Source organism: Hemiscyllium ocellatum, chromosome 25 (genome assembly GCF_020745735.1).
Source record: "Hemiscyllium ocellatum isolate sHemOce1 chromosome 25, sHemOce1.pat.X.cur, whole genome shotgun sequence".
NCBI lineage: Eukaryota > Metazoa > Chordata > Chondrichthyes > Orectolobiformes > Hemiscylliidae > Hemiscyllium > Hemiscyllium ocellatum.
The window spans coordinates 57,350,555-57,364,874 of record NC_083425.1 but is presented as its reverse complement, the minus strand read 5'-3'; the positions used below and the strand labels follow the sequence as shown (position 1 = coordinate 57,364,874).

The 14,320-nt window shown below is 44.0% G+C and overlaps 1 protein-coding gene across 1 annotated transcript in view; it reads left to right on the top strand.

The window, feature by feature from the left end:
- pkd1b (polycystic kidney disease 1b) overlaps positions 1-14,320 on the top strand; it is a 228,309-nt gene that overhangs the window by 65,372 nt on the left and 148,617 nt on the right. The window contains exons 14-16 of the mRNA XM_060844405.1: positions 1,765-1,899; positions 4,342-4,486; positions 7,466-8,053. Of these exons, the coding sequence (XP_060700388.1) occupies positions 1,765-1,899; positions 4,342-4,486; positions 7,466-8,053 (868 nt within the window). The remainder of the gene's footprint in view (positions 1-1,764; positions 1,900-4,341; positions 4,487-7,465; positions 8,054-14,320) is intronic.

The window sequence follows — 14,320 nt, the reverse complement described above, 5'->3', positions numbered from 1 at the left end:
AGGGAACTCATACTCTGAACTCTGTGAGAAGATTAATTAGTGATTCCCCAGAAGCCTTGTAGGAATTATCACAAGTCCAATACCTTACTGTTTGAGACACTGGTATGGAGTCATAGAGTCATAGAGATGCACAGCATGGAAACAGACCCTTCAGTCCAACCTGTCCATGCCAACCAGATATCCCAACCCAATCTAGTCCCACCTGCTAGCACCCGGTCCATGTCCCTCCAAACCCTTTCTATCCATATACCCATCTAAATGTCTTTTAAATGTTGCAATTGTACCAGCCTCCACCACTTCCACTGGCAGTTCGTTCCATACACGTACCATTCTCTGTGTGAAAAGGCTGCCGCTTAGATCTTTTTTATATCTTTCCCCTTCTCACCCTAAAACTATGCTCTCTAGTTCTGGACTCCCCCACCCCAAGGAAAAGACTTTGTCTATTTATTCTATCCATGCCCCTCATAATTTTGTAAACCTCTATAAGGTCACCCCTAACCTCCGACGCTCCAGGAAAACAGCCCCAGCCTGTTCAGCCTCTCCCTATAGCTCAAATCCTCCAACCCTGGCAACATCCTTGTAAATCTTTTCTGAACCCTTTCTAGTTTCACAACATCTTTCCGATAGGAAGGAGACCAGAATTGCACACAATATTCCAACAGTGGCCTAACCAATGTCCTGTACAGCTGCAATATGACCTCCCAACTCCTGTACTCAATACTTTGACCAATAAAAGAACACACACCAAATGCCTTCTTCTTCTTTGCACTTTTATATTCCCTTGCTATATGAGCTCCTGGTTCCCACACCTGGAACAGGTTAGTTTAAATGCTTCACAAAAGCCCTAGCTAATTATCTCGCCAGGGGATTGATCTTAGCCTTCCTCCTGCACCATCTTTTCAGCCAAAGCTTTCAACTGCGCTGTCCTACTCTATTCTCGTTCACATTTGGAACTGGCGCTAATTCAGAATTTGAAATGTTTGAGATACTGTTTACTAATATCATATGTAGAACCCTAAATCCTGGCTGCAGGACCACACCTGTCTTTCTTCCTGTGTCATTGGTATCGATGTGTTGACGGATGTTGCTGTTTACCCATCTCCTTTCAGGGGACCTGCATCCATTCAGTCACATCCTCAACCCTGACATTGAGGAGACAACACACCATCCTGGATTCTCAACTATGACTATTCATGGCAGCACAGTGGCTCAGTGGTTAGCACTGCTGCCTCACAGCACCAGGACCTGGGTTCAATTCCTGCCTCGGTCGAATGTCTGTGTGGAGTTTGCGCATTCTCCCCGTGTCTGCGTGGGTTTCTTCTGGTGCTCTGGTTTCCTCCCAATGTGTGCAGGTTAGGTGAATTGGCCATGCTAAATTGCCCATAGTGTTAAGGGAATGGGTCTGGGTGGGTTTCTCCTCTTTGGAGGGTCGGTGTTGACTTGTTGGGCCAAAGGGCCTGTTTCCACACTCTAGGGATTCTATGACTATGGAAATATCTGTCTATTTCTCTAACAATTGAATCACTTAATCTCTATGGCTCTTTGAGCCTTCCTTGTACCCTCTAAAAGAACTTTGCTCTGGGGTTCTTGAATTAGTAGCTCATTGCAGTTACAATTACTCCACTGCCTCGCCTCTATAACCAACTTGGTAAAAACATTTAAAGTCCAGCTCAACAAGGAGCAAGTAGAGAGCATGCTTTGCTGTGTGATAAAGTGTTCTGGTTGAACGGGATTTCAGATTTCTGGTTTTCATTTTGTTTTCAGTGCTCCAGGCACCGTGAGCAAGACCTGAAGGACCGAATCACCATCCGTAGTAATATAACCCGAGCACTGATCTCTCTGACGGTCACAACTCTGGAGGATGTCAGCCAGATCAGTGCAGCACTGGCTCAGTGTGCGGTGAGAAACCTGTAGCTTCTCGACTTCAGTCTGAAACAGGTTGTGATGCTCACTCTGGTGTAGGTTCACTGCAATCGGGTTGTATTCCTGACAAAATACACTCACCGGGTGACATCATCCTCATTCTCCTTAGTTCGCACTCAGTTAGTACTAAATCTCATTCACTTTTCCTTTGATCACTTTTCTCTCTCTGTCTAACTTTTATTTTCTTGACATCCTCTTATTTATTTTCTCTTGCTTGTTTACAATCTGTTTGTCTTTTACTCTGTCTCTGTCTCTTATTCTCCCACTGTCTTTCATTCTCCCTTTTTTTCTCTCTCACTCTCTATTACTCTTTCTCTGACTCTGAGATTCTCAGTCTCTCTCACATTCTAACTGTTTAGGTTGATTTAGCTGTCTCTCTCACTATGTCTCTGTCTTCCTTGCTGTGGGTATGTGAGTTAGTTTGATCTTAGAGTCAGATAAAAGGTCAGCATAACATGTACTGTTCAATGTTCTATGTTCCGTGATCTATCTGCTAAGTCCTGTTAAAGAGAATGGAGCATAGAATCGACTCTGCCAATTCTGATGGAGGGTTGAGGGATATACAGGGAAGGGTGAGGATGATGGATTGTGGCTTCAGGATGACATCAGAAAGTTCAAGGATGAGAATTGGAAGGTCGGGAGTCAGTGGCCATGGTTCAAAGGTGATGAATAGAAGCTCCAAGATGATTGGGGTGAACAAACAGGATGTTGAAAGGAAAGAAAGGAAGCTTGAGAGTGACATGGAGAGAATGGAGCAGGATGGAGCAGGATGGCTGCAGTTGCAGGGTACTAGACATATGCCAATGGCATGGGTTTGAAGAAAGTTTGAGCTTGCAGGAGGTCAGGTATTTGTGGGTGGAGGCCATTGTGTGATTCACATGAAGATAACAAACGGAGAGCAGATGTGGCCCATTCAGCCCCCAAACCTGCTTTTCCATTTCATGAAATCATCTCTGGTCTGAGTGCAGCCTCATCTCTACTTTGGTGTCTTCTTTTTTAACTTGTCGGTCAAGAATCCAATATAACCCTACCTTAAAAGTATTCAATCATTGATGTCCTTTGCTGTGTGGGAAGAGTTTTCCACAGTTTAGCACCCACTGAGAGAGAAAATTCCTCCTCATCTATGTTGAATGTAGACTCCATATTTTTTTTTAAATTGTCCTGTAGTTCTAAACTTCCTCATGAGGGAAAAGTTGTCTGAGAATACATTCAATCGAGTCCCTGCAGAATCATATAGGTTTCAATAACATCACCATTCATAGGCCAATGGCTACAGGCCTAACCTATCCAACCTTTCCTTATAGTATAACTCTAATCCCAGCAATCCCTCTCAGAGCTGCTTCTAATGCTATTATGTCCTTTCTGTAATTAGGAGTTCAGACTGTATGCAGTACCCCTGCTGTCGTCTTAGCAAAACGTCCCTTCTCTGATGTTTCATTCCTCTACAATAAAAAACAACATTCCATTTTCCTATCAGATTACCTGTTGCACCTGAATGCTAACGTTTTGTGATCCATGTAGTAGAACACACTGATTCTTCTGCACCACCAAATTCTGCCATCTTTCTCTCTCTCTCTCTCTCTCTCTCATTGACTGTTGGTTACGTTTGTGAACTGTTTGAAAAGTAACTCGGCCAATTGCTGTTTGCAGAACTATGACTAAATTCAGTTTGTCTCAGAGCAGAGAACCCCTGGAATGTTGGTTTGTTTGTGCTAGATTTACAACCAGAGGGTGAAAACTTGAGAGCCATTAATTTGTTTGTCTTTTGGGGTAAGTAAAGGATTGAATTTAACCAAAGCAGAGAATGAAAGTTTTCGAGCAGTTTTGAGGAGACCTGAGTGGGGTCAGAAGTGCAACTTATATTCTGCCCAGAAAGGAGAACACATCAAGAAATAAGTAATCTTTGTACAAAGTTAATTCGAGCAAGTACAGAAGTGGTTGGGTAGAAATTTGCAGATTATTAAATGAGTGAGAAAGTTTCAACTTTAAGTTTTGTGAGTACTCAAGTAAGAAGCCTTCACAGTTCACAGGAAAATAACTGTGAAGAATCAGTTGTATTGAAGTTAAAGATTTAAGATAGAGGGGTCCTTTCTCAGGAAGTGAAATTGTAAAGTATACTGCAAAACTATACAACTATCAATATAATATTGGAGAATAGATGAAAATTTTGTTTTGCTGATTCTTTTAAGACCTTTTCAAGATACCGATTCAATAAATGACCACAGTTTTAAGATAAAAAGAAATGTACAGAGCCAGGCTTCATTCTGTGATTTGACTTGTCCAATATTATCATTAGCTGGGATCATACCAGAATTTCTTCCAGTTTTTCTTTATTATATGGTGCTAAAGTATCTCATTCTTTCAGATCTGATGACCTGGAGCAATTTTTCATTTTGTCTTCAATACTTTTTCCCACAGACTTTTCCTGAAGAGTTTATAATGGGTCAGGGGCTGGAGGGAAGTCTGAGGATGACCCGACAAATGATTGACATCATTGGAAATCAGACAGTTCAAGGATCAGCCACACCCAGTGAAACTGGAAGAAATATTTTGAGAATCCTAGGTAACTAGCAGCTGCTGGTGTCAGTGTAACATTATTGGGACAGGGTGAGCTTCACATTGACCACAAGCGTGTGGTGTCAGTGGAAAGCTGAGCCAAAGGTAGAGGGATTCAACATTCCATCCAAAGACTCGAGCAATAAATCTCAGCTGACAGTCCAGTGTAGTCCCAAGGGAATGCGGCAGTGTCTATGTGTATGCTTCAGTGAGGCGCCGAGGGAGTGCTACATGGTCCGAGCTGAGATTCCAGTGCAACTTTTCAGGGGTTCAGGAGCAGCATACCTAAAAATGATGTGTCAATCTGGTGAAGTTACCAGACAGGACCACTTACATGCCAAACAGCATAAGCAGCAAATGATAGAGAGCACGAAGCAATTCCACAGCCAATGGTTCAGATCTAAGCTTTGCAGTCCTGCCACATCCAGTCGTGAATGATAGTGTCAATGGAGGAGGAATCTCACAAAACCCCCATCCTTAGTGATGGAAGAGCCCAACACGTAGTGCAAAAGGTAAGGCTGAAACATTCACAGCAATTTTCAGTCATAGACACTGAAGGGATGATCACTCTTGGCCTCCTCCAGAAAGTCCAAGCACCACAGATACCAGTCTTCAGATAACTTGATTCACTCCATTTGATATCCAGAAATGGTTAGAAGCATTAGATGCTGCCAAGGCTGTGGGCCCTGACAATATTCTGGCAACAGTACTGAAGATTTGTGCTCCAGAACATGTCCAGCTCTCCGTGTCAAGCTCTTCCAGCAAAGATACAACACTGGCATTGACCTGACAACGTGGAAGGTTGCCCAAGTATGTCTTATCCACGTAAAGTAGGAAAAATCCAGCCCTGCCAATTACTGCCGCATTAGTCTCTTCTCGATCAACAGTGAAGTAATGCAAGGTGTCATCAAAAGTGCTATAAAGCAGCACCTGCTCAGCAATAACTTGCTTAGTGATGTCTGGTTTGGATTCTGCCAGGCCACTCAACTCCTGACCTCATCACAACCATGGTTTCAATATGGACAAAAGAGCTGAATTCATGAGGTGAGGCAAGAATGATAGCCCTTGATATCAAGGCCATGTTTGACTGAATGTGGCATCAAGGAGCCCTAGCAAAATTGAAATCAATGAATACCAAACTGTCTGCTGGTTGGAGTCATACCAGGAAGATGATTGTGATTGTCAGAGGTCGATCATCTCAGCTCCAGGACATCTCTACAGGAGTTCCTCAGGGTAGTGTCTTAGACCCAATCGTCTTCAGCTACTTCATCAATCCAGGCTTGGGTTGACATGTGGCAAATAACATTTGTACTGCACAAATGCCAGGAAATGACCATCACCATGTTAACCACTGCCACGTGACATTCAGTAGTGTTACTCTAACTGAATCCCCAACTGTTAACACCCTGAGAGTTGCAATTGACCAGAAACTCAACTGCACTCACCATATATTCACAGTGGCTACAAGAGCAGGTCAAAGGCTAAGAATACTGCAGTGAGTAATTCACTTCCAGATTCTCCAAATTTTGCATACCATCAACAAGGCACAAGTCAGGAATGTGATGGAATACTTGCAGCTCCAGCAACACTCAAGAAACTGGACGCCATCAAAGACAAAGCAGCCAATTTGATTGGTGTCACACCCATAAGCAGTCACTCCCTCTTACAGCAACACCTGATAGCAGCAGTGCGTACTATCTATAAGATGCACTTAGAAATTCACCTCCAACGATCCTTAGACAGCACCTTCCAAACTAAAAACAACTTGCATTTAGGAGGAGAAGGGCAACATATACATGGGAAGACCACCACCTCAAACCATTCACCATCTTGATTTGGAAATATATCTGTGTTCTTTCATTGTCACTGGATCATATTGCTATTATACGGAGAATGAAAAAGTGCCACTAGGTTCTTAGCTGACACTCCATTGCAACACTGAGGGAGTGCCACAATGTCTGAGGGAACACTTCGTTGCAGACTGAGGAAGTGTCATGGAGTCTGAGAGATCCCTCCATTGCAGCACTGAGGATGTGAAAGATCCCAAATGTTGTTACAAAGTAGAAATGTGAAGTTTTCCCAATGTTTATTTACCAACCAATATCTTGAAAAATCAAACTGCATGGAGCGTGGCTGCCTTATTTGTTGCTTTACCACAGGAACAACACTTCAGAACTATGATGTTTGCTGGATAGCATTTGAGAATATCCCAGGAAATTATATAAATATCAGACTTGTTCTTTATGAACATATAATCACTTAGTTAGAGCCTTTCTTTTGTAAACTGACTCAATCTCTCAGGTAACTAACTGGGGTGAACTCCTGCTTGCATTGTACTGAGGTGGAGGGCCACTCCCACACCCACCTCCCAGGCCCCATGAAGTGGCTATGCTTTAGCATCACCACACAGGGACAGCAGCTTATACTCCTTCCTCAGGAAGGCAGCAGTTACCCTTCAGGGAGACAGGTTGTCGTGCATCATTCTCAAGCCCTATGTGTTATGGAGCATGAGGAGATTGCTGACAAACTGACATATTCCCATCCCCCCCCCCCCCAAGGATCAACACTTCAGCAAGGTCCTGCTCCCCCCTGAAGGCCCCAACCTCCTCAAGACCCTGTCCTCCACTCTCAAGGTCCTACCATTCAAGGTCCTGTTCCCTCGGCAAGGACCCACCCCTGCTGAAGGTCCTGTCCCCTCAGGTTATTCCTGCCACCCAGCTTCAATCCAGAGTGCAGAAGGGGAGACTATGAAGTGCCTGTCACTTACCTTAGCTACTGTGTCCTCACCTTTCTGGTCTCTTTCCAATACTCTCACCGGTCTCTCCTGAGTTTTCCCTACCCATTCCCTGACTTTCATTCCTTGGTTTATTTCCAGTAACTCGCCATGGGGGTTGGTGAAACCCTGCTCCTCTCCCAGGGTTTGTCAGTGTACTGCCTGAACAATGTGTTGCTTCACCAATCTTTTGTTTTCTGTTGCTCTGTGCAGGTGCTGCAATGGCTGCGATTGAGGTTAGTCCAAATAACAGAATCCAGCGAGAAGATGATCTGGTCACTTCAGCAACCATCTTCCAGTTGACTAGCAAACTCATCCAGTCTCTCATGCGTTCTCGGGTTTTCAATGAGGAGCCCCTGTTGATATCTGTCTCTGAGATTGATGTACAGGGGAAGAGAGTGGACCCCTTCAACCTGCTGTGTTCCTGGCCTGGTGAGAAATGCCTCTTCCACATCCCCCCAGCACTATCCAGCCAGTTGTCAGCAAACCGTGAGCTCATCCAGCTAACAATGAGCCTCAGGGTCAATCCTTTCCCAGGAGGCACCATCAGCAACTACAGTGTCTCCACCCATCTTGGATCTATGGAGTTGAGCAGCCCACAAGGGCTTCCACTGTCAATCAGTGACCTTGCTGCAGAGAGGTCCATCCGTGTTACTCTGGCAGACCGGAGACCCCGCCAATTGGAACATGCAGAGACAGTGAGGACTCTCAGTCCTAGAGAAAGTGTGAATTTCACCATCCGGCCTGTGAACAGTAACCGTGCAGCTGGGCTCCACATTGGCTTGCGGTTCACCCTGATAGGTACATCTTTTTCTGTATTTTATTCTTTTTGTTTATGGGTGTGACTGCCTGGGGCAACATTTATGGCTCATCCCGACTTGCCCTGGAATTGAGTGACTTGCAGAGTGCAGTTATAGCTTGACAATGTTGCTGTGGATCTGCATGTCAGCCAGTCCAGGTAGGATGGCAGATTCATTCCATAAAAGACATTAATGAAACAAATGGGTTTTTACAACAATTAACACTGGTTACATGGTCTCCCTTAGGAAGTGCCTGGGAATGTGGTGGAGGCAGGTTTAACTGAGGAATCCAAAAGGGCATGGAATGATGATTTTGTTAAAAATATAATATGCAAAGGTATTGGGATAAAGCCAGAGATAAATATTACATAATGATACTCATTTAATGAGTTGGTACAGCCACAATGGACTAAATAGCCACCTTCAATGCTGTAACAATTCTATAATTAAGTTAGCTTCCAATCGCAAATTTTTATTGAATCTGCTGTGGTGGGATTTAAGCCTATGTCCCCAGAACATTAACCTGGTTTGCATTACCACTATACCACCCCCTCCCATTGTTCTTGGTGCTTAGTCAATGCACACGTCGATGTAGAAAGCGAAAAGGCATTAAGGCCTTGGATTTCCTGATCTCAGCTAAAGATGACTGAGAAGGAAGGAGTCCATTAAAATGGAGGGAGGCAGTGACTCTGTACTGTTGCTGTAGTATTTGTTTCATATTCCCCCAGGTTTTTCTCTTTGATCTTTCCACAAGATCTCCAATTCCTGCAGTCTGTAGGGCCATCCTGGATAGAGGGTAATGCCAATCAGGAAGGGTGCATTGCCCATTTTAATCTGACCAATCATGGGGCGCAAGGAGTCTTGGATTCAGTCCTCTCTCACTATGCGAGACTGCCTCTGATGGTCACTCTCCACATATCCTGGGCCTGTGTTTGTCTGACACTCTGAATACATGCACAGCTCAATCAGACAGATCCAAAACCATGGTGAGGTTTTCAGAAAGTATACCATAAGTATTCCTGTCCTCATTATTACTGCTCCAGAATTGAGGAATTACAGTTTGTAAGGCTAAGCTCAGCAATTACAGACCAGTCAGTTTATCTCAGTGGTAGAGATGCTTCTACAAACAATAATTTGGCAGAGAATTAATAGTTATATGGAAGAATTATGGGAAACAGCACAGATTTCTGAAAGAAAATTGAATTTCAATGCTGGAAGTTTTTGAACTGGCAACATAATGGTTTGTTGAGGGTAATGCTGTTATGTGGTGTACATAGACCTCTATACAGTGTCATACAACAGACTGTGAGGAAAACAAAAGGAACAGGAGCAAAGATACAGCAAATTGGCTGAGTGACAACACTACAGGACCCCTACCCCGTAGCAAAGGTTCCATCAATTTACTTTGTGTTGTTTGTCTTTCAAAGATTGAGCAACAATCTGGTGATGCTCTTTGATTCCTCCACAGAATTGGTACTGGATGATTGGAGAGAGAAGAATGTTCTTACTGTGTTCAAGAAAGGGAATACAAAAATCCCTGGAAATTACAGGACAATCAGTCTTACATCAGTGGCAAGCAAGGATACTGGAAAAGATTCAGAGAGATAGGATTTATGGCTATTTGGAAAAACATAGTTTGATTAAAGGTAGTCAGCATGGCTTTGTGAGGGGCATGTAATGCCTCACAAGCCTTATTGAGTTCTTTAAGGATGTGACAAGACAAGGTGACGAATGTCACGCAGAGGATGTGATATATAAGGATTTCAGTAAGGCATTTGATAAAATTCCCCATGGCAGGCTTATTCAGAAAGTTAGGAGGTGTGAGGGTAAAGGGAAATTTGGCTGTCTGGATACAGAATTGGCTGGCCAAAAGAAGACAGCGAATGGTACTGGATGGAAAGTATTCAGTGACCAGTGGTGTCCTGCAGGGATCTGTTCTTGGGCCTCTGTTCTTTGTAGTTTTTATAAATGACTTAGCTGAAGAAGTGGAAGGGTGGGTTAGTAAGTTTGCCGATGACACAAATGTCAAGGGTGTTATAGATAGTGTTGAGGGCTTTTGGAGGCTACAACAATACATTGACAGGATGCAGGGCTGGGCTGAGAAGTGGCGGATGGAGTTCAACCTGGATAAATGTGAAGTGATTTATTTTGGAAAGTTGAATTTGAAATACAGAGTTAAATACAGGATTCTTAGCAGTGTGGAGGAACAGCGGGATCTTGGGGTCCACATCTGTAGATCTCTCAAAGGGTTGTTATGAAGGTGGATGTGTTTTGGCTTTCATTAATGGAGGAGTTGAGTTTAAGAGCTGCGAGGTTTTGCTGTAGTTCTATAAAACCCTAGTTAGACCATACTTGGAATATTGTGTCCGGTTCTGCTCACCTCATTATTGGAAGGATGGAGATGCTTTAGTGATCAATTGTGTTAGGGGATTCTGTAGTCAGAGATAAAGACAAATGTTTCTGTGGCCAGCAGAGAAAAAGTAGAATGGTGTGTTGTTTCCCTGGTGCCAGGATCAGAGAGGGTACAGAATGTTCTCACGGGGGGAGAGGGGCCAGCAGGAGGTCATTGTCCACATTGGAACCAATGACATTGGAAGGGAAAAGGTTGAGATTCTGAAGGGAGATTACAGAGAGTTAGGCAGAAATTTAAAAAGGAGATCCTCAAGAGTAGTAATATCTGGATTACTCCCAGTGCTACGAGCTAGTGAGGGCAGGAATAGGAGGATAGAGCAGATGAATGTGTGGCTGAGGAGCTGGTGTATGGGAGAAGGATTCACATTCTTGGATCATTGGAATCTCTTTTGGGTTGGAAGTGACCTGTACAAGAAGGACGGATTGCACCTAAATTGGAAGGGGACAAATATACTGGCAGGGAGATTTGCTAGAACTGCTTGGGAGGATTTAAACTAGTAAGGTGGGGGGTGGGACCCAGGGAGGGAAGAGATCAATCTGAGACTGGTACAGCTGAGAACAGATATGAGTCAAACAGTCAAGGCGGGCAGGAACAAGGTAGGACTAATAAATTAAACTGCATTTATTTCAATGCAAGTGGCCTACCAGGGAAGGCAGATGAACTCGGCATGGTTAGAAACATGGGACTGCCATATCACAGCAATTACGAAAACATGGCTCAGAGATGGGCAGGATCGGCAGCTTAATGTTCCAGGATACAAATACTACAGGAAGGATAGAAAGGGAGGCAAAGAGGAGGGAGGAGTGGCATTTTTGATAAGGGCTAGCATTACAGTTGTGCTGAGAGAGGATATTCCTGGAAATACTTTGAGGGACGTTACTCGGGTGGAACTGAGAAATAAGAAAGGGATGATCACCTTATTAGGATTGTATTATAGACCCCCAATAGTCAGAAGGAAATTGAGAAACAAACTTGTAAGGAGGTCTCAGCTATCTGCAAGAATAATAGTGTGGTTATGGTAGGGGATTTTAACTTTCCAAACATCGACTGGGACTGCCATAGTGTTAAAGGTTTAGATGGAGAGGAATTTCTTAAGTGTGTACAAGACAATTTTCTGATTCAGTATGTGGATGTACCTACCAGAGAAGGTGCAAAACTTGACCTACTTTTAGGAATTAAGGCAGGGCAGGTGACTGAGGTGTCAGTGGGGGAACACTTTGGGGCCAGCGACCATAATTCTATTCGTTTTAAAATACTGATGGTAAAAGATAGACTAGATCTACAAGTTGAAGTTCTAAATTGGAGAAAGGCCAATTTTGACGGTATTAGACAAGAACTTTCAAAAGCTGATTGGAGGCAGATGTTCGCAGGTAAAGGGACCGCTGGAAAATGGGAAGCCTTCAGAAATGAGATCGCAAGAATCCAGAGAAAGTATATTCCTGTCAGGGTGAAAGGGAAGGCTGGTAGGTGTAGGGAATGCTGGATGACTAAAGAAATTGAGGGTTTGGTTAAGAAAAAGAAGGAAACATATGTCAGGATAGATCGAGTGAATCCTTAGAAGAGTACAAAGAAAGTAGGAGTATACATAAGAGGGAAATCAGGAGGGCAAAACGGGGACATGAGGTAGCTTTGGCAAAAAGAAGGAGAATCCAAAGGGTTTTTACAAATATATTAAGGACAAAAGGGTAACTCGGGAGAGAATAGGCCCCCTCAAAAATCAGCAAGGCGGCCTTTGTGTGGAGCCACAGAAAATGGGGGAGATACTAAATGAATATTTTGCATCAGTATTTACTGTGGAGAAAGGTTATGGAAGATATAGACTGTAGGGAAATAGATGGTGACATCTTGCAAAATGTCCAGATTACAGAGGAGGAAGTACTGGATGTCTTGAAACGGTTAAAGGTGGATACATCCCCAGGACCTGATCAGGTGTACCCGAGAACTCTGTGGGAAGCTAGAGAAGTGATTGCTGGGCCTCTTGCTGAGATATTTGTATCATCAATAGTCACAGATGAAGTGCCAGAAGATGGGAGGTTGGCAATGTGGAGGTGCCACTGTTTAAGAAGGGCGGTAAGGACAAGCCAGGGAACTATAGACCGTTGAGCCTGACCTTGATGGTGGGCAAGTTGTTGGAGGGAATCCTGAGTGACAGGATGTACATGTATTTGGAAAGGCAAAGACTGATTCAGGATAGTCAACATGGCTTTGTGCTTAGGAAATCATGTCTCACAAACTTGATTGAGTTTTTTGAAGAAGTAACAAAGAAGATTGATGAGGGCAGAGCAGTACATTTGATCTATATGGACTTCAGTAAGGTGTGTGACAAGGTTCCCCATGGGAGACTGATTAGCAAGGTTTGATCTCATGGAATACAGGGAGAACTAGCCATTTGGATACAGAACTGGCTCAAAGGTAGAAGACAGAGGGTGGTGGTGGAGGGTTGTTTTTCAGACTGGAGGCCTGTGACCAGTGGAGTGCTACAAGGATCGGTGCTGGTCCCATTACTTTTTGTCATTTACATAAATGATTTGGATGCGAGCATAAGAGGTACAGTTAGTAAGTTTGCAGATGACACCAAAATTGGTAGTGTAGTGGACAGCAAAGAGGGTTACCTCAGATTACAACAGGATCTGGACCAGATGGGCCAATGGGCTGAGAAGTGGCAGATGGAGTATAATTCAGATGAATGCGAGGTGCTGCATTTTGGGAAAGCAAGTCTTAGCATGACTTATACACTTAATGGTAAGGTCCTAGGGAGTGTTGCTGAACAAAGAGACCGTGGAGTGCAGATTCATAGCTCCTTGAAAGTGGAGTCGCAGGTAGATAGGATAGTGAAGAAGGCGTTTGGTATGCTTTCCTTTATTGGTCAGAGTATTGAGTACAGGAGTTGGGAGGTCATGTTGCGGCTGTACAGGGCATTGGTAAGGCCACTGTTGGAATATTGCATGCAATTCTGGTCTCCTACCTATCGGAAAGATGTTGTGAAACCTGAAAGGGTTCGGAAAAGATTTACAAGGATGTTGCCAGGGCTGCAGGATCTGAGCTACAGGGAGAGGCTGAACAGGCTGGGGCTGTTTTACCTGGAGTGTCTGAGGGTGACCTTATAGAGGTTTACAAAATTGAGGGGCATGGATAGGATAAATAGACAAAGTCTTTTCCCTGGGGTCGGGGAGTCCAGAACTAGAGGGCATAGGTTTAGAGTGAGAGGGGAAAGATATAAAAGAGACTAAGGGGCATCTTTTTCATGCAGAGGGTGGTATGTGTATGGAATGAGCTCCCAGAGGATGTGGTGGAGGCTGGTACAAATGCAATATTTAAGAGGCATTTAGATGGGTATATGAATAGGAAGGGTTTGGAGGGATATGGGCCGGGTGCTGGCAGGTGGGACTAGATTGGGTTGGGATATCTGGTCGGCATGGACGGGTTGGTCTGAAGGGTCTGTTTCCATGCTGTACATCTCTATGACTCTATGACAGGCTGCAGATGAGATTTACCAGGATCCTGCCTGGATTGAAGGGCTTGTCTTTTGAAGAGAGGTTGAGCTAGGGATTTTCCCACTGGAGAGAAGAAAAAAGAGAGGTGACTTGATCAAGGCGTACAAGGTAATGAGAGGCATAGGTAGAGTAGATAGACAGAAATTTTTCCCCAGGGCAGAAATGGCTGTCACGATGGGTCATAATTTTAAGCTGTTGGGGGGAAGGTATAGAGGCGATGTCAGAAGTTGGTTCTTTATGAAGAGAGGGGTGGGTGTGTGGAATGCACTGCCAGTGGTGGTAGTAGAGTCAGACATTAGGGACACTTAAGTGACTGCTGGACAAGCACATGGACGGCAGTAAATTGAGGGACGTATAGGTT